The 20769-nt window shown below is 51.0% G+C and overlaps 11 protein-coding genes across 11 annotated transcripts; 6 read left to right on the top strand and 5 right to left on the bottom strand.

Annotated features, from left to right (window-relative positions):
- Nucleotides 1–204: 204 nt before the first annotated feature.
- On the bottom strand, nucleotides 205–411 carry N7508_003904 (uncharacterized protein; the record flags this gene model as incomplete). The annotated part of the gene is made up of 1 exon (XM_058461970.1): nucleotides 205–411. The coding sequence occupies one exon, from the start codon at nucleotides 409–411 to the stop codon at nucleotides 205–207; it is 207 nt and encodes a 68-aa protein (XP_058322547.1).
- Nucleotides 412–1150: 739 nt separating this feature from the next.
- On the top strand, nucleotides 1151–3880 carry N7508_003903 (beta-mannosidase; the record flags this gene model as incomplete). The annotated part of the gene is made up of 5 exons (XM_058461969.1): nucleotides 1151–1266; nucleotides 1320–2270; nucleotides 2320–2750; nucleotides 2800–3035; nucleotides 3083–3880. The coding sequence occupies 5 exons, from the start codon at nucleotides 1151–1153 to the stop codon at nucleotides 3878–3880; spliced, it is 2532 nt and encodes an 843-aa protein (XP_058322546.1).
- Nucleotides 3881–4131: 251 nt separating this feature from the next.
- On the top strand, nucleotides 4132–4958 carry N7508_003902 (translin family protein; the record flags this gene model as incomplete). The annotated part of the gene is made up of 2 exons (XM_058461968.1): nucleotides 4132–4262; nucleotides 4307–4958. 2 exons carry the CDS (start codon nucleotides 4132–4134, stop codon nucleotides 4956–4958), a joined length of 783 nt encoding a protein of 260 aa, XP_058322545.1.
- A 378-nt stretch (nucleotides 4959–5336) lies between these two features.
- Nucleotides 5337–5916, bottom strand: N7508_003901 (RPEL repeat-containing protein; the record flags this gene model as incomplete). Its single annotated transcript, XM_058461967.1, has 3 exons — nucleotides 5337–5509; nucleotides 5624–5724; nucleotides 5786–5916. The coding sequence occupies 3 exons, from the start codon at nucleotides 5914–5916 to the stop codon at nucleotides 5337–5339; spliced, it is 405 nt and encodes a 134-aa protein (XP_058322544.1).
- A 590-nt stretch (nucleotides 5917–6506) lies between these two features.
- N7508_003900 (uncharacterized protein) lies at nucleotides 6507–7828 on the bottom strand (the record flags this gene model as incomplete). The annotated part of the gene is made up of 2 exons (XM_058461966.1): nucleotides 6507–7639; nucleotides 7708–7828. 2 exons carry the CDS (start codon nucleotides 7826–7828, stop codon nucleotides 6507–6509), a joined length of 1254 nt encoding a protein of 417 aa, XP_058322543.1.
- Nucleotides 7829–8272: 444 nt separating this feature from the next.
- Nucleotides 8273–9354, bottom strand: N7508_003899 (sulfurtransferase; the record flags this gene model as incomplete). Its single annotated transcript, XM_058461965.1, has 2 exons — nucleotides 8273–8330; nucleotides 8396–9354. 2 exons carry the CDS (start codon nucleotides 9352–9354, stop codon nucleotides 8273–8275), a joined length of 1017 nt encoding a protein of 338 aa, XP_058322542.1.
- A 140-nt stretch (nucleotides 9355–9494) lies between these two features.
- Nucleotides 9495–9925, top strand: N7508_003898 (anaphase promoting complex subunit 11; the record flags this gene model as incomplete). Its single annotated transcript, XM_058461964.1, has 4 exons — nucleotides 9495–9636; nucleotides 9702–9733; nucleotides 9784–9847; nucleotides 9897–9925. 4 exons carry the CDS (start codon nucleotides 9495–9497, stop codon nucleotides 9923–9925), a joined length of 267 nt encoding a protein of 88 aa, XP_058322541.1.
- Nucleotides 9926–10449: 524 nt separating this feature from the next.
- On the top strand, nucleotides 10450–11493 carry N7508_003897 (uncharacterized protein; the record flags this gene model as incomplete). Its single annotated transcript, XM_058461963.1, has 1 exon — nucleotides 10450–11493. One exon carries the CDS (start codon nucleotides 10450–10452, stop codon nucleotides 11491–11493), a length of 1044 nt encoding a protein of 347 aa, XP_058322540.1.
- A 328-nt stretch (nucleotides 11494–11821) lies between these two features.
- Nucleotides 11822–15467, bottom strand: N7508_003896 (putative kinesin family protein (BimC); the record flags this gene model as incomplete). Its single annotated transcript, XM_058461962.1, has 3 exons — nucleotides 11822–12754; nucleotides 12805–14952; nucleotides 15003–15467. The coding sequence occupies 3 exons, from the start codon at nucleotides 15465–15467 to the stop codon at nucleotides 11822–11824; spliced, it is 3546 nt and encodes a 1181-aa protein (XP_058322539.1).
- Nucleotides 15468–15795: 328 nt separating this feature from the next.
- Nucleotides 15796–17362, top strand: N7508_003895 (UPF0183 domain protein; the record flags this gene model as incomplete). Its single annotated transcript, XM_058461961.1, has 2 exons — nucleotides 15796–15859; nucleotides 15909–17362. 2 exons carry the CDS (start codon nucleotides 15796–15798, stop codon nucleotides 17360–17362), a joined length of 1518 nt encoding a protein of 505 aa, XP_058322538.1.
- A 327-nt stretch (nucleotides 17363–17689) lies between these two features.
- On the top strand, nucleotides 17690–20685 carry N7508_003894 (isoleucine--tRNA ligase ISM1; the record flags this gene model as incomplete). The annotated part of the gene is made up of 2 exons (XM_058461960.1): nucleotides 17690–19260; nucleotides 19311–20685. 2 exons carry the CDS (start codon nucleotides 17690–17692, stop codon nucleotides 20683–20685), a joined length of 2946 nt encoding a protein of 981 aa, XP_058322537.1.
- Nucleotides 20686–20769: the final 84 nt, after the last annotated feature.

The raw sequence follows: 20769 nt of genomic DNA, 5'->3' as shown, positions 1-20769 counted from the left end.
CTGGGTAATTTCGCTTCCGCATGGTCTTCACACGCCACAGTCATGATGCAGTGGGGTTTGAGAGGGGCATTTCCCCAGACTGTAGGGAATCCTTTGTTAGAACCGAACCCTGCAGACAATCGATCGTCTGGAGAAGCCGTGGGACTGAAAGCCGAAATGGATACTCAATACCACAGAATCCTGACTTGAATATTATGCCCAACTTCAGACTTCCTTGGGACCAGATCTCCTTCGCAATAATCCAATCATTTTCTCAAGGACCAGGCACATGTTGGGCTCTAGCTCAGCGGTTCCCTTGACGCCGTGAGGGAATTTCGAGTATGAAGGGGCTCGAGCTTTACCCTGGATCAGGAGGGGCGTACCTGGTTCTGCGAGAGGGGATTCACTGCCGAGACGTTTCGCGGGCGCCATGTCTCATTTTGGTCAAGGGCCCGAGATGGGACTCCGGTGAGAATCATTGATTTCCGCTAGTGGTTGACAACCGGTCTGAGTCTTCTTTGGAGATGGAAGTGAAGGTGCAAAAACAAAGGTAGGAGATAGGAGGGTCGATGCGTAGATATGGTACTAATAATCAGAAAGTTGAATAGTTCATCTAGGAAATGCCATCAACTCCAACACACCCGAACCAACACTTCATTGTTGGGATCAGCTGCCAAGCCTCTGAGATGGAGAATGTCCGTTGAGACCGATCATTGGCTCGGTTATGAGTCATGCAGGTAATGTTCTAGTTAATCAATCAGCGTAGTATGAGAGGCTGTGCGAATAGCCCAAAGCACGCAGGTGCATGGGGGTGGAAGCGTGCCATATGGGTGCCTAAATCGGAGAAGCGGAGAACGTTTGTTCTTGCCAAACGGTCCCGGGTGGAAACAATGCACGGCAGTAGAAGCTTGACGGGATCATTGCCGTTAGCAAAGGAGGTTAGAGGTTACCAAATCCGGATGATGAGGTGCATGAACTGAAAAAGACAGTTGAGAATTACACAATGGTCAGATTTGTGTATTTTCACTGTATTTATGGGGGTTGTATACCTCTAGTCCCAAATCCGTCACGGAGTGTCCTTACCCGAAAAGGGAAGGAATGTGGGGAACCTCAGGCAATAAACCAAGTATAAAAGTATAAACGTGGGGAAAGCTTTCTCTTGTCATCAACTATGGATTCCGTGGATTTGTCTTCTGGCTGGTCCTTTAGGGACCGGGATGCTGATGAATGGCTGCCTGTGCCTGCTATTCCATCTGTGGTGCAACAGGACCTGATTGCTAATAAAAAGTGAGCTCTCTCAGATAGCTTCCATGATCTGATACTGACAGTTTTACTTACAGGCTTGATGACCCTTACATTGGATTCAAGGAGTTGGATGCTCGCTGGGTCAACGAGAAGTCCTGGGTCTATCGCAATGTATTCTCGAGGCCAGTTGCCCCAGCTGGGTCTGCAATGGTGCTCGTATTCGACGGACTAGACACATTTGCCAAGGTCAAACTAGATGGCAAGGTCATTCTCGAAAGCGAGAACATGTTTCTGGGCCACCGGGTTGATGTGACCAAGACATTGGACGCAGACGGCGAACATACACTCGAAATCGAGTTCGACTGTGCCCTTCTCAAAGCCCGGGAGCTGCGAGCACAAGACACCAAGCACCGATGGGTCGGTTTCAACGGAGATCCAGCTCGCATGGCAGTGCGGAAAGCTCAGTATCACTGGGGCTGGGACTGGGGTCCAGTGCTGATGACCGCGGGCATCTGGCGCGCTGTCCGCTTCGAGGTATACAACGCCCGTATTGTTAGCTTGTGGCCTCAGGTCCAGCTGGCCACGGATCATCAAACAGCCGAGGTTACTGCCGTTGTTGAAGTAGAGAGCATTATAGACGGGGAGTATAAAGTCCAGTTGAAATTGGGGCTGTATGGCAACGAGATCGCAAGCCAGGACATTCCCGTGTGTGGGAATACAGCTCAAGTCACTTTCCGAGTCAATCGGCCAGCTCTGTGGTGGCCTCATGGGTATGGTGAACAGACTTTGTACGACGTATCGGCGGTGCTACTTCGCAATGGGGAAAAGGTCGACTCTTCAACCAAGATGTTTGGTATCCGAACTGCTGAGGTTGTCCAACAACCTGACAAGCATGGAAAGTCTTTCTTCTTCCGCATCAATGGAATGGACATCTTCTGTGGTGGTTCATGCTGGATTCCGGCCGACAGTCTTTTGCCGGCCGTCAGTGCTGAGCGATACCGAAAATGGATAGAGCTGATGGTGGCTGGAAGACAAGTGATGATTCGGTATGACAGTTTGACTTACCGATTATATGAATCGCACTAACGATGGTAGTGTCTGGGGCGGTGGTATTTATGAAGCTGACGCCTTCTACGAAGCATGTGACGAGCTAGGCGTGATGGTCTGGCAGGACTTCATGTTTGGATGTGGAAATTATCCAGCATGGCCCGAAATGTTGGACTCAGTCCGCCAAGAGACAATCTACAACGTGAAGCGCATGCGCCACCACCCATCCATTGTGCTCTATGCTGGTAACAATGAGGACTATCAAGTTCAGGAGTCAGAGGGCTTGACCTACAACTACGAGGACAAGGATCCAGAAAGCTGGTTGAAGACAGATTTCCCAGCACGATATATTTATGAAAAGCTCCTCCCAGAGGTGGTGGCTGAACATTCACCCAGCACATTCTACCACCCTGGAAGTCCATGGGGAGATGGCAAGATCTCGTCGGATAAGACGGTTGGTGATATGCATCAGTGGAATGGTCAGTATATCAAAGCAGAATGAAAAGTATGTACTAACAACAACAATAGTGTGGCACGGAACGCAAGAGAAATATCAAATCTTCGATACCCTCGGCGGTCGATTCAACAGCGAGTTTGGCATGGAGGCATTCCCGCATGTCTCCACAATCGACTATTTTGTCGAGAAAGAAGAGGACAGGTTCCCTCAATCTCATGTCATCGATTTCCACAATAAGGCTGATGGTCATGAACGAAGACTGGCGACGTACCTCGTAGAAAATCTGCGAACTGCCACAGACCTCGAGGTATGGTTTATCTTCAGTCCTGATTAGTTCGAGGCTAATATATACAGACCTACACCTACCTCACGCAAGTCGTGCAAGCCGAGACAATGATGTTTGGCTACCGAGGCTGGCGCCGCCAATGGGGCGATGAGCGCCACTGTGGTGGTGCCCTCCTCTGGCAACTAAATGACTGCTGGCCAACCATCTCCTGGGCAATCGTGGACTACTTCCTCAAGCCCAAGCCAGCCTACTACGCTGTGAAGCGGGTCCTGAACCCAATCGCCGTTGGAGTGCGCCGAGAACACCACGACTGGAGCGTCGCACATGCCCAACCACCAAAGACGAGCAAGTACGAGCTCTGGATTGCCAGCAACAAAGCTGAGACCGTTCATGGAAGCATTGAATTGCGCTTCCTATCTGTCAACACAGGCCGTGATATCCGAGCGCCGATTGTACACGAGAACATCACGATCACGGCCAATGGAACGACTGATATCATCACGGATGGTGTAATTGACCACATCGCCGAGCCAGAGCCACATGTCCTCGCAGCACGATTGTGGGTAAATAACCAGATCGTGGCACGAGATGTGGATTGGCCACAGCCATTCAAATATCTCAATTTGACTGGACGACAGCTGGAGATTCAGAAACAAGAAGGAGAAGCCGGTGAGACAGTGTTGCTTATCAATGCCCGCAAGCCGGTTAAATGTCTTGTCTTTGAAGAACAGGAGGGTGTTATCCTCGAGGACAATGCAATTGACATTGTTCCTGGTGATGAGCAGACTGTCAAAGTGACTGGTCTTGGTAAGAGCAGCCTGAGGTATCGGTATTTGGGGCAGGAATCTTGTGAGGTTGTGGCTTGAGTCTGAGCTAGTTGTGGTATCACCTTTAAAGCGAGCATTTCAATGCCAGTAGCTTAGCAATTCAAATCTAAATCAAATAAACAATCCCAGTATTTCATATATCAAGTCCAGCTTAAAGGTGAAGTGAAGATCGGAGATGTCTCTATCTCTTATCGTGGAGGTCAACTCAGCAACCTCCAACTTTTTGTTCAATGGGCACCAAACGCGACTGGGAAGGTCAGCCACTTGAGCTGCATCCTAAAGATACAATAATGACCGACACAAGCCCCCCTACAGTTCTATCCATCTTTGAGAACTTCCGCGACGAGCTGGACGAGCACCATGATCGCCGCGAACGAATCATCAAGAAAAGCCGCGACATCACCGCGCTAAGCAAGAAGATGTACGTTTCTCACTCAATTTGTCTGATAAAACTAACAAAAGCAGCATCTTCGCTCTCCAACGAGTACGCGCAACCAACCAACCCCTCCCGCCCAAAATCGCCCAAGAGAACCAAGTCCGCTTCGACCAAATCAATGCTCTCTTCGAAGCCGTCGTCCCAGAACAACTCGGCATAAACAGCTGGCGCTACCAGCGCCAACTAAGCCCAGGAATCCAAGAATTCATCGAAGCCGTCTCTTTCGACCACTACCTCCGCACCCAGACACTAATCTCCCACGCCGAAGTCGCCGCCCGCGTGCCCGCCCAAATCCTCGTCACAGAAGAAGACTACCTGCTGGGTCTATTCGATCTAACAGGCGAGATGATGCGATTTGCCGTCCTATCCCTAAGTTCAGGTAACGCCGCCGCAACGAAGACAGACGAAGCCGCGGTAGAATCCGAATCTAAGGCACCGACACTTGCCCCGTCGCAGGGTGATATTGTCGTTGATCTACGGGCTATGCGGGCACGCTTTGAAGGGCTCAGTGTTCCTCGTCGCCACAATATGCTCCGTGATCTGGCGAAGAAGCTAGAGGTTATGCAGGCTAGTGTTGAGAAGGTCGAGAGGGCGGCCTATGGAATTCTTGTTCGGGGAAGTGAGAGACCTAGTGGGTGGACTCCTGATCTTTCTGCTGCTGCTGAGGTGGAGAGTCACTAGATACTTTTTTCATGAGATGATCTATGATCGATGCCATTGAATGATATCACGTTCTCTGCAATGGGCAATACGAAGTAGGAGACAACCAGAGAAGATCCAACAGTATATGTAACCCTAATTTCTAGCTTTACATCCTATTCTAATATCGCAAATTACACGATAATAGCTAAGCAGCAACTGATATCAAAATTGATATTGACAATCGACGGATCCGTCACGGTGACATCACCACATCGCGGTAAAGACAGAAACAGTCAGAAGTCCAACTCCTCAAAGAGAATGGAAAGAAAGAATAACGCCAGCCCTGTCCATATCTCATTTCAAATCATCGAGTTCAGTAGAGTAGCTCGGTATTGTATTGTAGTGTAGTGTAGGAAATCACGCGGAGCGAGGATCCTCATCTTCAGACAAGATGCCCTGGGAAATAAGCTCTTCGGGCTGTGGCCGATTCTGGATCTTATGCTCGAGATTATCGGCCAACATGTGCTTCTCGAGTTCGCGAGCATTGGCTTGCAGTGCGGGCGCGGCTGATGAGGCGGGGAGGATATTGCCTTGGCGAGATTAGTATAGATCAAAACAAGCATACCAAGGAGAATAGAATAGAGCATGAAGTGAGCCACAAAGAAAAGAGAGAGTGTTGGAGTGAGAGGAAAAGGGAAATATACGCTCAACCAGCTCATCCTTCTCAGGCCTCTTCTCCAAGCTCTTCTTCAAGTTATCAGAAGCACGCTGGCGATCCAGTTCCTGGCGCGCAGACTGGAGAGCTCTGGAGGTGCGTTAGTGAAGCCATTTCCAACATGTTCCACGTTTATTTCTGGGATATATACGGGGCTACATTGGTATCCAACAGGATGTGGCGGTTCTTGAGATCCTGCATGTCCGGGCGGGTTTGGAGGTGTTTCTCCAACGAGTTGCGGCGCTCGAAGTTTGAGTCGAGGGGGTTTTGATCGACGGACATGATGATATTCGTTTGGATTGAATTAAGCTTAATCTGTGTGAGTATTGAGTAGTGAATAGGAGAGGAAAGAGAGTTGAAGAAGAGAAGAGAGAAAGTTTAGTGGAAAGTCAAGTGACGGGACAATCACGCGGGGAAGTCCCGTTCTATACTTCACGCACTTGATACTTCACATCATGCATGATTGCCACTACACTACATTACGGACCATGTGCAGGTAGATGAATCAAAACCAACTATCATAATTCCCTCCAAAATAACATTTCAACGCCTCCCTCCTTCGAGGGAGGACTTTGGAAACAGGGCAAAGGGGTCAATCTTCAACAAATCCATGCAGCACATAGCCGCGGATTGAATCCTCCACTGGATGCATGTCCTGTTCGAGGTCGAGATAGTCCGAGATCCGATCGTGGTCTGGAGTTGCCGGGGATGAGAGGGGGAAACACACTCTGTGGGCAATCAAGCAATCACAGCAAGATGTGGTGCCCTGCAAAGAGAAAAGAGATACCCTTGTCCGGTTATGAATGCATTAGTTCAACACAGTCTACGTCATGCCATCAAATGATAGAGTCGGTAGACCGTCACTCGTGTAATCAAGGAACCCAGAGCTTGCCCCGGCCACGACCACTGCCTCGTGCACTGCGAGAAGGCCCGCCCCTGCGTCCATTGGAAGAACGACGAGAGGCGCCCGGGTTCCCCCGGGTAGCACCTGGTTGTGTGTTCACGTCCGCGGTGGGCTGCTTGGTGGCGCCACCCAAAGACCGGCTGAACGAGTCAGGATCAATGGGCTGGGTAGGAACCTCGACGGTGTTCTCAGCGGGAGCAGGCGCGGGCTTCGGGGCAGGCTTAGCAGCAGCCTTACGCTGGCCACCACGCGAAGCACGAGGCGCACCCTTGCCACGACCACGGGGAACAAAGACCAGCTCGTCATCGTCGCTTTCTTCCTCGTAGGACAACAAGGTCTTGGGTTCGGCGGGCTGAGTCTGGGTCTTCTCGACGTATTTACAGCGGTTCTTATACTCGCGCTCCTCGTATTGAATAGCGGTGCGCAACTGGAGAATGTTCTTGACGCCGATCCCGAACTTCTGCGCCCAAACCTGGGTCGCGCGGTCGTTGGTAATCAGAATGCAGGTCTTTGCGGAGTTCTCGGCGTCGGGCCCGTTGTGCAAGCGCCAAAGCAAAGCACTCAGTAGAGGGCGAAGGGTGGCCGGTGCGGTCGGGATGACGGATGCGGAGAGCGAGCGCTGGTGGTTAGAGGTCTTGTTCTTCTCGTTCTTGGTAGTTCCATTGCTTGAATCGTGCTGAGCGCATTCAGGACTGGTGCGAGAGCTGCGAGAGGACGTGCGCGAGCCAGGTCCACTGGGCGAACCGACGGAAGTGATCGACGCAGCCTCTGGGTCCTTCTTGAAGTTCAGTTTGGAGAGGAGCATTTGCGAAAGGTCGTTCTGGTCGGTCTTGGCGACGGTTTCTTTTGTGAGGGGCTCGGTCGCCTCGCCGTTGGTCACTGCGTCGTCAATCGCCTCGGGGTCCTCCTCGAATTCCGGAAGGAAGAATTTCTCGGCCTCTTCCCAGCGTTCATATTGTTCCATCGGACCTTGGAGAACGACTCGGTCGGCGGCGATATGATCCTTGCCAGAAGTGACTCGGTCGAGAAAGCGCACAGCCTCGCGGGCGTTAATAGCGACCTGAGATCCGGCTCGCTTCAGCGCATGAAGGCGTTCAAGGGCTAGAAAGTAATTATTAGCCAGAGTAAGCGCAAAGCGATTGAGATCATCTCAGTCCGTAGGAACTCACTGTAGAGAGGAACAACAAGATCGATTGCTCCGTTGGTAGTCCATTTCTTGATCTCGCTAATATTGGTAGACAAGGCCGTCTCATCGACGGCACAATGAAAGACCTTGCGTCCGGTCGACATGATGAAAGATAAGGTGAGATACAGGGCTAAAAGCGCCCTATATCGGAAGACTGGAAGTGTTGACCACGACTGAGAGGTCAGCCTAGAAAGAGCCAGGGAGGTTGGAGGGACATGGGAGAATGTGGGGGGAGGCGGGTGTCGGTAGCGCAAACGAAGGAGGTGATTTTCACTCACGATGAGAAGCCTGTTGATAGTAATCTTCCATCCGCATCTTTGTAGTCCCAGCGGTTCGTTTGAAGCAAAAGAAAGCGTGAGATTTGATGCGCTGCGTGGGCGAGATGTGCTTAGTCAGCTACAGGTGAACAGAGAACAGAAGAGAAGATGAAGACATATGAGACAGATTGAGAAATTGAGAGATTCTATGTTCTGGGATACAATCTAAAAGTAAAAGAGATCATGTCGTTCGTGAGCTGAGAGTTCCTCCTAGAGCTGTTTTTGTGACACCTATGATTTCACTTTCTTGATGAGCCCATCCGATTCCTTGACTCGCTGCGCCCATTCACTGTGACAGTTAGCATGATTGAACTATAGTCAGAGATTCAATAGACTTGAGGGATTTGCACTAACGTCCAGCTGCCATCATACACACGGCGAAGGTGAGGGTCACCGAATTCCGCCTCACCTAGGGCAGTCTCAATGATGGAGGCAGTCACACCAGTACCGCAAGAGCTGATGATTGTCTGAGATGGATCCACCTTGTTCTCTTCAAAGACCTTCCGCAACTCGTCGCCAGAAAGGTAAGTCTTGGTCTCGGGGTCCAGTAGTTGCTGGAAGGGCATGCTCTTCGATCCTGGGAGATGGCCAGAGGACAGACCAGCGCGAGGCTCAGGGTCGGTTCCAGCCCAGCGACCGTAGGAGCGGGCGTCGAGGATTTCCACTGGTTCAGCTCCTTCTTTGCCATAGTCCAAAGCTAGTTCCTTCATTTCACGGAAAGTAATCACCAGCCTGGAGTCATAGGTCGGCACAGAGTACTTGGACTTCTCCACGGGTGCAGGCTCTCCGCTTTCAGTTGGGAGTCCTTCCTTAACCCAGAGGCGGTAGTTGTTCAAGATGTGCACATTGGGGTGGCCAAATACACGCAGTGTCCAGCCCACGCGGGGCGCACTGAAGATACCCAGCTCAGCAGTATCGTAGACCACCACTTCGTCGTCACGACGGATACCCAGATCACTCATGGCCTCAGCAAAGGTCTCACATGTTGGCAGCATGTGTGGGTAGGGTGAATCAGGGTCCTTGATAGCGTCTAGATCGAAGAACCGGGCCTGGGGGATGCGAGAGTTGCGGAACGAGTCAATTCCCTTGCGACCCTCGGGGTCATTGGGCATAAACCATGCTGCACAGATTGGAATCACACGAGGTGATGTGGAGATCTTGGTCGGGGGATTCTTCTTGAGAGCTTCATTGAGCTGTTTGGGGGTGACTAGATACGAGGAGAAAGAGACACTGCGAGACTGAATTTGGCCTAGGGTAGACATGGTTCGAAAGGAGCGGACAGGTGCAAAGGACCGCATGGCAGAGAAAGCCATGGCTGCAGAGGAAAGAGAAAGATGCAAATGTAGCAATAACAAGTCGACTATTGCGCGAGTGTGGAGTGCGGAGAAGTGCTCACATGATTGATAAACAATGCTTATCGGCCGCGGTCACTTCTTCCTTCTACACACACAACATGAAGGTCACCCTCAAAGAGTGGAATGCCATTGCCACTTGGCACTGGGATATCCCAGAAGATGAAGTCTGTGGTATCTGCCGTGTGCAATTCGATGGCACCTGTCCAACCTGCAAATTTCCCGGCGACGAATGCGCGCTCTGTGAGTGAACCTATTATCCAAGCGTTTACAATCAACTTTTGATGCTGACTGTGTTTGATTTATAGTGGTCGGAACATGTGGGCATTCATTCCATATGGTGAGACTATAGGTATATGAGTAAGGAACTGGACTGACGCGTCTAAACAGCATTGCCTGTTGACTTGGATCAACCAAGAGTCTTCCAAGGGTCTTTGCCCAATGTGCCGACAAAGTATGCTTTCTTCTTATTACTTATATGGTATATATCTAACTGTCTCCAGAATTCGAATGGAAGCAGGGCAACGAGTGACGACCGATTCTTTCTCCCACATATTACCACGGCGTTGCGGATGAATTTCAGATACCCTTTTGTTTTTTCTTTGATGATACTTGACTTGGTGGAAACCTGAAGTTATCTAGCGAGTATACAATGCGAGAGTGCGGGAACTTGACGGATTGACCGATCCAGGCCATGTCAGCTCCGTTTAATTATACAGATCGATATCATTCTCAATGCATGACCAATTCTTTGAAACACAGTTTCAGCCCTGTGAATGTCATCAATGTTCAAGTGTTTTAAGATCTATTGATCTCTAGCGGTATATGTCCCGAACTAGCTTACAGCCGGACTAGACTGTGTCAAGTCCAACACAGCTGTCAACTTTCAGCTAGGATCTTTCGAGAATTTCAAGGTAAGCTTCTTAAGTATATGATCATCGTCCAAAGTATGCTCGTTCAGTGTTCATACTGTAAACGTCACGTGCCACTATCGATAAGAGCTCTCCGCACTTGACATTCAACTTCCGTCTCAATGATGTAGTCCCGGCTTTGGAGATGTCGCCGAACAGTCCATCTCCCTATCGGCAGCCACTATCCTCCTCCTCATCTCGGCAGTCTCTTCGCAAAGAGGTCCTCTCAAGACCAGAGACGGCCTCGCGGCCGAGTGATCGACAGTCAAGAGGGACACCCGAGGGCCGTCCATCCATAGACGAGACTCCTACACAAGAGATCGTCACATCCTCAAGCCACAATGGAGCCGTTGACAGTACCGAAGAACCCGAAGTTCAGGAACAACACCCATCAAACCCCACATTCCAACCATTCTTCGCCCTAGTCGAAGACGCCCATACATCAGACTACTATCACCCCAACGTCCACTACATATTCTCCGACGATGACACAGACATCGTAACTGAAGCAGCTTTGCGCAGCTTAACCGCCCAACAAGATGCCCTCTCGGAATCCAAGAAAGACCAAATCGCGCAGACCCACGCATCCAATCCCCACGAGAAAGACCCCTCAGATCCAGAAGCTGACCCGGAAACGACCACACTGCTCCCACCACCAGTACCAGGAGTCCGGGAGAACTACCTCATCCTAGACATGGAGCCCGTACCGCCCACAAGTGACACAGCACAGAACCAAACAGACCAAGCAAAGGGAGCAAAGTCTATGTCATCGTCACCAGCGAACCCATCCATACCCTCACAGGAGGGAAAACCTGGATCGAGCAAGCATCCCCAGTTCCGGGTGTCATCCGCACAAAGCTTTTCGTCATCGTGGCAGGTCCTCGATACGGAAGTTATGTCCGCACCGACATTCGAGAATAATACCCCCGAGTCACCGGGGCAGGGATTAATGTTGAAGATCCGCGGTACGGGCGGGATGCCAGTTGAGGTGTCCGGGAAGGAGAAGGGGGCGCATAGACTGGAGGAAATGATGGAGCAGTTTGCGAAGCGGATGGGCGAGTTGCAGACTATCATCGACGCTGCGGAAGCGGAGACCCAGCCGGATGAACAGCAGGAACTGGAACATGATCCTTCTGAGGATGCAGGCCAAACAATACTGGAAGAGGATGCAGCCTTACGTTTCGATTAATGACAGCAATACTTAATTATGGAGAAGGCGTACAATTAGTCAATTCCCAGACTAGTGCCAGATACCTCATTGATTTACATTGAACATGCCAAGAACCAGTCCACGGGAGATCAAGATGTGTATTAAGATGAAGACGACATTCCTATAGGAATACCGATGCAATCCAACAACGCCAAGTCAAATAAAGGTGCCATCCTATAGCACGTGAACATAAGAAACACAAGAGAATGACCAATCCGCACTGTTCCCAACTCCAACCCAGAAAAGTTCAAGGCCCAGCGACATCGGGTATCAAAATTAAAGCAATAAACAAAAACGTGAAAGGGACCTAATCGGAACCTCGGTTTCTAAATCTTCGACCTGCAGGGATCTGATTCTCGCGACCCTCCATCATATTAGACATCTTCTTCGACATCTTCTGCGGGACCTTACTCTCAACCATAGCGGAATTTGAGCGGCGGCGCTTGCGGATAGGTTGCTCCGGCTCTTCCTTTTCAGGTGTCTCGTCCAGGTCCAGGGATGTGCTCAGCGCGGGGGTCTCCTGTTTGCTGGTAGCCACAGCGGCGTCCTCGTCACATGCGGTTGGTCTGGCGACGTTTAGATCGACTTCCCTAAGGCCAGTGTTGGAGGATGGGGTTGCGGAGAGAACAGGGTGGGTTCCTACCTGTCCCGCAGTATCGTGATACACAAAGGGTTTGGCTGGTGATGGTTCCGGGGAAGCAACGGGGGATTTGCGATCATCTTCTTCGTTAAAGGGGAGAGCAGTGAATTGCTTTGAGGTCCGGTGTCGAGAGCGGACGTCATGAGGTTCAGTTTGGGGCATTTCCGAAGGGTATTCGTAGCGTCGTTTTTGGGGCGTTGCACCTGTGGGCACATACTCTTTCATAGGGTGGCCTAGGAGATTGGAACGCATATCTGAAAGTGGCTGGCGGACGTCTCTTTGCAGAGGAACGGTGGACTGTTGGAGATTCTCGGTATGCGAATCGACTTCCTCTCTGAATTGGCCAACACGTTGGGTGAATCCGTCCAGTTGTCCTTGGGCAGTTGAACGGGACTCGCGAACGTTCTGGGCCATAGTGCTCAGGCTACCGATATGAGATTCGTGGAAACGGCCATTCTGTGAGCGTGCTTTGGCAACAAAGTCATCCAATGCTTCCATCTGAGTGCCCATATCGCTCATTTGAGCATCCACAATGCGGACGGTTTCCTGGTGAACAGACTCTGTCGCTCGGTGAATCGAGGCATTTCGTTGGTCGAACGCCTGATCGAATTAGTTGATGCTCAAAAATGTTGTGCTGGAAAGTAGCTTACCTCCCAATCGTTCTGCATCCTCGTTTTGATCTCATCCTTAGACGCAGAAACGTCCTTGGCGAATTGCTCCTCCTTGAAGATCCATTCGTCAATGTGTCTATCGTGCTGCGCAGTGGCTTGCTCAAGCGAGTCTCCCGTGGCCGAGATATCTGTGCGAAGAGTATCGAATTTGCCTTTAAGGCGGTTGTTCTGTCGTTGGTTGGAGTCCTCGAGGAGTCCCCGGATATGAGACATCAGAGTGTCACGCTCGGCTTGTGCGCTGGCATGTTCCTCTTCCAAGACCTGAGCAAGGTTGGACGAAGCCTTTCTATTGGCCTCCACGGTCTGACGGTTGGCTGCCTGCAGCTCAACCCGTAGTCTGTTGACCTCAGACTTTTGCTCATCCAGATGCTTAGCCATGTTCTCAAACATGAACTTGAAGTCCTTGCTAAGGCTGCTATATGATGTGTGAAGCTGTGTATGGAACTCAGAGAACTCGCCAATAACCTCCTTGGAGATTCGAGCAGCTGCCGCGGATAAGCCATTCAGACCTTCGCCGACTTTTGTCTTAACATCTTCCCGCAGGACCTTGATCTCTTCAAGAACCTCGTTCATCTCAGTATGGGCATAGGAGGTGTTGTTCTTTGCCTCTACCTCAACCTTGTCAAAGGAGGTCCCAAGAGTCTGGAGTTGAGAGCGAGCAGACTGCACGGTGCTCAGTTCAGTGTCCACAAATCGATGGATCTTGCCCGACATGCCCTCTAGCAGCTTGGCGTGCTGCGTCTGGAAAACTTCCATGCGAGCATCGATCTGCTGGGTAATATCAGAGACTTCACCGGTGGAAGTCTGCCAGGTCTGTCGGTTTTCCGTTTCAAGGTTGTCTTTGCGATCAAGTTTCGCATGCAACCCATTCACATCTTGAATCGTGCCATTCAGAGTAAACACCAGTCCTGCACCAATGTTGCGAAGTTGCTTCTCTGTATGCTGGTGGGCTTTCCGTACTGTCTTCTCCTCGTCTAGCTGTTCTTGACAATCCTTCCAATATTTATCAGTTTCGCTGAGAATGTCTTGCGTTTCGTTGAGCTTGGACTGTGTCTCCTCGTTGTCATGCTTCAGCGAGTTGAAATTGCCAGTTATGGAAAGCAGCTCTTGGACCTTGTGTCGGAGGCTGGATTCCATGGACTCAATCTTAGCGCGCTGTTCTTCGTTTACAATTCGTCGTGATTCACTTTCGACCGTCATCTGTTCGAATGCATCAGGTGTCATATAGACACCATTGCGGTGCCGTGTAGCGATGAGCTCGCTCTTGAGCTTTTCGATTTCCATGCCAATATCTCGCAGAAGCTTATTCTTCGAGATAATGGAGTTGATCTGGGGTTTATTGCGGATGTTCTTGGCGCGGAAGGCATAGTCAAGAGTAGAGATAGTTTCTTCGAGATTGTTGCGGGCAGGCGACACCGTCGCGATAATGCATGTCTTTGTTCGTCCACCGAGTGAATCTTGCAGTAGTCTAGTAAGCTTTGACTCGCGGTATGGGATGTGCGAGCTCTTGTCGACCAGGGCGTTAATCACTCGGCCAAGGGTGAGCAGACTCTTGTTGATGAGACCCGCTTCAGTCGCTCGCTTGTTCTCTGCGCCACTTCGTCCAATGTTTTCACTTCCGGCCAAATCAACCAGGTTCAACTTTCCTGAGCTAACATAGTCCTCGCCAGAGTCGGTTGTGCGCTTGGTGAGAACTGTGATGGTAAACACTGTATGACTTCGCGAACTCAAATCGTTACATTTCGTTGCCGCGACCTGGCGCTTGTGACTGCCGGATTGTAGTAATCTGATACCGGAAGAAGCCGAGTCGATATAGGTCTCCTCCATTCCTTGAACCATTGTGCTGTGTCCTCCTTTCTTCTCGTTCTCGAAAATCTTCAGCTTTGTGCTATCGTCGTAAGACAGCAAATCGCGCAGCTCTTCATTGTATAGCTCGATGAAGGAGCATTTGACGGTGCTTTCTGTGTCCTCGAGTTTGTGGAACAAGGAGTAAAGTGTTCGTGGAATGATACCCGCGTCATCGGAGAGAATACCCAGTGTATCGTTCATGTCTCCTGACATGGTGTATGTCTTTCCTGTTCCTGTCTGTCCGTATGCGAAAATTGTACAATTGTAGCCTGCCAGCATCTATACAAAATTAGCGCAGCACTTAATCAGTACATGGGGACTTGACCAACCTCGTTGACAACTGGTAGGACCACATCTTCATAAACAGCGGTCTGGTCGGCAGCCGGGGAAAAGACCTTGTCGAAAGCATATGTCTTGTTTGAGACTGCATTTGGTCCCATTGACAGATCGAGTGTCTTGCCTTTCACGCCCTCTGGAGTTGAGAGCACAACGCCATTGTTTTCCTTAATCTCGCGATCGCTGCGACCACGACAACGAACCACCACATGAATGCTAGTATCCTCGTTGATTTCCCGCTCAAATTCTCTCTCCTTTCTCTTTGGTGCATTTGATTTTTCGGGGCTTCTCGGTGGGCGGACAGCGCTAACTGCAGACGATCGCACTGACGGTGTTGGTGCAGGTGTCGTATGTCTCTCTGGTGCGGCGGAACCGGCTCGTCGTGTCGTTGGTTGGCGCAAACCCGACCTCCTCGTGGTGGTCGGGAGGGTGGATGGAGGCCTTGAAGGGCCGGCCATGGTAGCGAGGCGACAATTATATGTCGGTTGAAGGTTAATTTCCAAATAAAACCGGCGAAAGTAGCTAAGTCAGCTCCAGTCTGATTTTGAGTCGTTGTGTATAGCTGTGGAGCTTTGTCTCAAATGGGAAAACATAAACAAATCCCACGTGATGCCCCTCTCGCCTGATCACATGATCTGATCTGCTGGCCTTATCGTCATATCTTATCGCCCCTCCCCCGAGGTCTCCATGGTCTCCTCCTTTCACTTGTAAGCTCTCTACTGATCGCATGGAGTTTCGTTTGCTCAGCTTTGGGCCGTGAAAACAGAAAGCACATCCTAGATCAATATGACTACATCTACTACTACTTCGCAGGCACAGATCTTCCCTGGGAAAGGACTGGGGTTTATCAGCACGTCTTCCGTTCACCCTTCTGATTGCTTTTGCTAATACCTTCATAGCCCTAGGAGCTTCGCTTCATAATGTCCTGACCCGAGTCAAATCCTATCCTCAAACATACCCCGCCATCGACCTTGCATACTCCCCCGCAGATCCGCTCCGCAAGCCCGTGGTACTGCAGCTACCTTCGAACGGCCTGCGTCTTCGCTTCGATGGTCCTGACCAAAGACTTCGTTTGATCGAAGTTCTCGACTTTACCAAAGTGAATCTTGTCTACAAGAATCAGGAAGTGCTAAAGGGAGCCAAATCAGAGCACCCAGTATCTTCGCATGGCCCCAGCTTCCGGCACGTTTACAATCGCCTGTTTGGTCCTTCATACCCAGGAGAATACGTACCGCCGGCAGATCAGTCCCCATACGGCACATATGTTTTATCTTATCCTGGAGTCGCGTTCTCGTTTCCACTTCAGCACTCGGCCTGGTCCGACCAGTGTGATTTTGTAGCACTGCTCTCCTCCTCGGCAGCCTTACCAGCCACCTCCATGTCGATCTTCCAGGGATCTTCCTGGCCAGAGGTTCGAGCAAAGCTCTTTATACAACAACTCCAATACCCTCGCTCATCCGCTTTGATTGGCAAATCTCGGGAGTCACTTGCAGACGAGATTGAGGAGTGGCAGGTTCTTGGGGCTGGCAAGCTGGAAGTGCTTCGCAGAACAGGAGCTCCCGTAGGCATCACCCTTGGAGAAACTACTCCTCAGGACTTGATAGCCGACTTTGGACCACCTGATGCGATCTACCGTAAAAATGACCGCCGGATATCCATCCACCGTGCAACTGGCGCCGGTGAACTACACCTGAGTCCCTCTCCAGGCAGAGGATTTGAAATGCCGGATGCCGATCACTCATCCAATAACAGTGTTACTGAAGATTCAGATGATGAGGCTGCTGCCTTTGTTGGAGACCCGACCTCACTACCCGCAGAATGCTTTTTGAACTTCTTCCATCATGGATTCGATGCATTCATCTCATACCCCGCCACACCCGGTCCTTCTTTCCCAGACTCCGATATACCAGACCCCACGCCACAGCCACATTCGTCCCAGTTGACAGTAACAAAGATCATTCTCCATGGCAACGTTCCAGGCTCATATCCCTTCAACCGCCACCGTCGAAGCCGCTGGATCATCCCGATGGGTGACTCGGCGAACTTCCTATCATCTGAGTCCTCCTATGAGGAGATTACTGAGCGACTCCGCAAGACCTGGAAAGGGGCCTACGCTAGCGCTGCCGAAGAGCGGGCTTTGCAGCGACCCATGGTCCTCAACCGCGGATGGGGTGACAGCCCCGAGAGCAGCGTGGAATTCCTAGGCGGCTGGGAGGAGAGTACTGCAAAGGGTCCTCGGAGTGGTGCAGATGGACAAGATGGGGGATTGGGCAATACAGAGCTTTTTGGATTCCCTGGTCTGTTATTTGAGGTGCTTAAGAATGGCGCTGTGAGCTGTCTTACCGTGTATTGACTGTTCATGTGATGCTGGTACATACATAGCTAGTTTAAATGCATTATGAATTATGACAGAACAGTCTTGATGGTACATGATGGCGGGTAGCTGCGGTAAGTATATGTAGAGCACACAGCAAAATATATATTTAACATGAATAACCAAATGGAAGCGAGGAACACATTTGTAAGAAAGAAATAACAGAAATGCGAATATAAATTCCAGACTAATAGTAGTATAGACCATTAATGAAAATTCATATGAGTGCGAGCTCAAGCACATTGTTCCATAGTTAGCTGGTGAAACTCCGCGCTCCGAACTTTCACTCCTCCGACATGCTGGACAATGCCGGAACTGGCGCGGTCGATACCCCGTTCCTGGACGTCGACTTTGAAGCTTCCTAAGTCTTCGTTCCCACCTCGAGTCTCGCTTGTCGATCAAACCAAATACCTAAAACGATGCACCGATAACCTCTACACCTGGCAAAGCCGCGAAAGACCGGCCAAGAACCCTTTCGTCCTCCACGATGGCCCACCATACGCGAATGGCGAATTACATATTGGACATGCTTTGAACAAAATTTTGAAGGATATCATTTGTCGCGTACAATTAGGTCGGGGTAAAAGGGTTCGCTACGTGCCAGGATGGGACTGCCATGGACTGCCGATCGAACTCAAGGCTCTCCAAGGCCTGCGCGACATGGACATTGCCGACAGATCAGTCAGTGCAGCTGTGATTCGCAAATCAGCGCGTCAGCTAGCCCGACAGACCGTCAAGGAACAGATGAAAGGATTCCGTGGGTTTGCAGTCATGGCCGACTGGGAGAACCACTGGAAGACGATGGACAAACAATTCGAGATGCGCCAGCTGGGTATCTTCCGGGAAATGGTTGACCGAGGTCTGATCTATCGCAAATTCAAGCCTGTATACTGGTCGCCTTCAACAGGGACGGCTCTTGCGGAAGCAGAGCTAGAATACAAAGAGGACCACGTGTCTACCGCTGCGCTGATCAGATTCCCTCTGGTTGATGTTCCGAAACACCTTGTTGAAGACCCTCTTCTCAAGGGAAAAGAATTGAGTGCTGTTATTTGGACGACGACCCCCTGGACGCTACCTGCCAATGCTGCCATTGCCGTCCATGAGTCTTTGGAATACACTATTGTTCAGTCGGAGAAACATGGCCACCTTCTCATCGCCCAATCCCGGTTCGAATACCTGCAGAACATGCTGAATGAGGACCTATCTATCATTGTTCCCTCTATTATGGGCTCGGAGTTGGCAGAGAAAACTACGTATCGACCTCTGTTCAGGGGCCCGGAAGCTCAAAGCCAGAGTATTATCGCTGCCGACTTTGTCACTGCTGATTCTGGATCTGGTATGGTTCACTGTGCGCCTGGACATGGAATGGATGACTACGAAGCTTGTCTTGCGCGCGGAATTCCTGTGTTTGCCCCCGTCAACGATGAGGGCAGATTCACCGAGAAAGCCATGCCCCTCGATCCTACTCGATTGACTGGAAAGCCAGTTCTTGGAGAAGGTAACACCGCAGTCTTGGAATATGTCGAATCTTGTGATCAGCTGCTCGCACAACATCGGTACGAGCACAAGTACCCTTACGACTGGAGATCGAAGCTTCCAATTATTGTTCGGGCAACCGAGCAGTGGTTTGCCGACGTAGCGGATATCCGTGGCAGTGCTCTTCGAGCCCTGGAGGATGTCCGATTTGTCCCTGAAACTGGCAAGCACCGACTTGAGAACTTTGTGAAGAATCGTAGTGAATGGTGTATCTCACGACAACGCTCGTGGGGTGTTCCCATTCCCGCAATCTATCACCGGACCACTGGAGAGGCCGTCCTCACCAAAGACAGCGTCTCACACATCATGACTACGATTGAAGAGCGGGGTATCGATGCGTGGTGGACTGATAGTGCCGACGATGTTGCATGGATCCCCCCAACTTGCGCAGTGAGTCGGGAGCAGGGTATCGACGTGGAACAGACACCATGGACGTGTGGTTTGACAGCGGTACCAGTTGGGCAGAGATTGATGTGCCCACCGAAGGTCGGAGTCACCCTGCCGACGTGTATCTCGAAGGTAGCGACCAGCACCGTGGATGGTTCCAGTCCGGACTTCTCACGTATATCTCGCACCAGCTCGGCTCCGAACAGGGTACGACCCCTCGTGCTCCGTTCAAGAACCTCATCACCCACGGCTTCACCCTGGATGAACATGGCCGGAAGATGAGCAAGTCCATTGGCAACACCATTGCCCCGCAAACTATCATGGATGGAACTCTGCTGCCTCCTCTCAAGCCCCGCAAGGGCAAAGGGAAGAAACAAGCAGAGAAAGCGGAACCTGTGTACGACGCACTTGGCCCCGATGCTCTCCGCATGTGGGCGGCCAGCAGCGACTACACACGGGACGTGGTAATTGGAAAGCAGGTCCTCCAGACCGTCAACACCAGTCTCCACAAGTTCCGTGTGACGTTCAAGCTGCTTCTGGGTGCCCTCGCCGATTTCCGACCCGACAACGTTGTCCCATATGAGCAGCTGCAGTTGGTGGACCGGATTGCCCTGAAGCACCTTTCGGACATGGTTCTCACATCTCAAAAGGCATGTGACAACTTTGAATTCTACAAGGCTGTCAATATGATGAACCGATGGGCCAACCTCGAGTTCTCCGCATTCTACATGGAAGCGATCAAGGACCGACTTTACACCCTGGGTGCAAACAGCTTGAGCCGTCGGGCTGCCCAAACCACCTTATTTTACGTCTTCGGTCATCTCCAAGAGGTATTGGCCCCCATCACCCCAATGCTCGTGGAAGAAACTTGGGAACACACGCCCGAGGCTATCCGCACCCAGACCGAGCACCCCTTGCAGCGCATCGTTTCCGCGCCCGCACCGGAATGGCAGGATGCCTCTCTGGACACCAGCTACCAAGAGCTGACAGTGGTACACTCCGCCATCAAGAACTTACAGGAGCAAGCCCGCAGCAAAAAGCAACTCGGCTCATCCCTGCAATCCTTCGTGCACATCGCCCTCCCCAACAGCTCAGGCTTATTCCACCAGTACCTCTCCGAACTCCCCGATCTCTTTGTTGTATCTTCCATTACACTGGGATCCAACGCTGACCCTGTTCCCACTGAAATCATCGAAGCCGAATGGCAATACCAAGAAGCCTTTGAACTTGGTGGCCAACCGGGCACAGTGCACGTGTACGCGCCACAGGCAGGTAAATGCCCCCGATGCTGGCGCTATGCTATTATGGAACCAGTGGCCGAAAATACGATCTGCGACCGGTGTGAGACGGTCGTGCGTGAACTAGAGGCAAATGCTTGATATGCATGTATACCCTTGTACTATAGATTTGATGCAGTTTGATAATTCCACTCTACGCTGCGTCACCGTAGCAAACATCTAAAA

Source organism: Penicillium antarcticum, assembly GCF_028974205.1.
Source record: "Penicillium antarcticum strain IBT 31339 chromosome Unknown utg000003l_segment0_segment0, whole genome shotgun sequence".
In the NCBI taxonomy this organism is placed as follows: Eukaryota; Fungi; Ascomycota; class Eurotiomycetes; order Eurotiales; family Aspergillaceae; genus Penicillium; species Penicillium antarcticum.
Note: the sequence above shows the minus strand (reverse complement) of the source record. Positions and strands in the feature narration are given on the sequence as shown.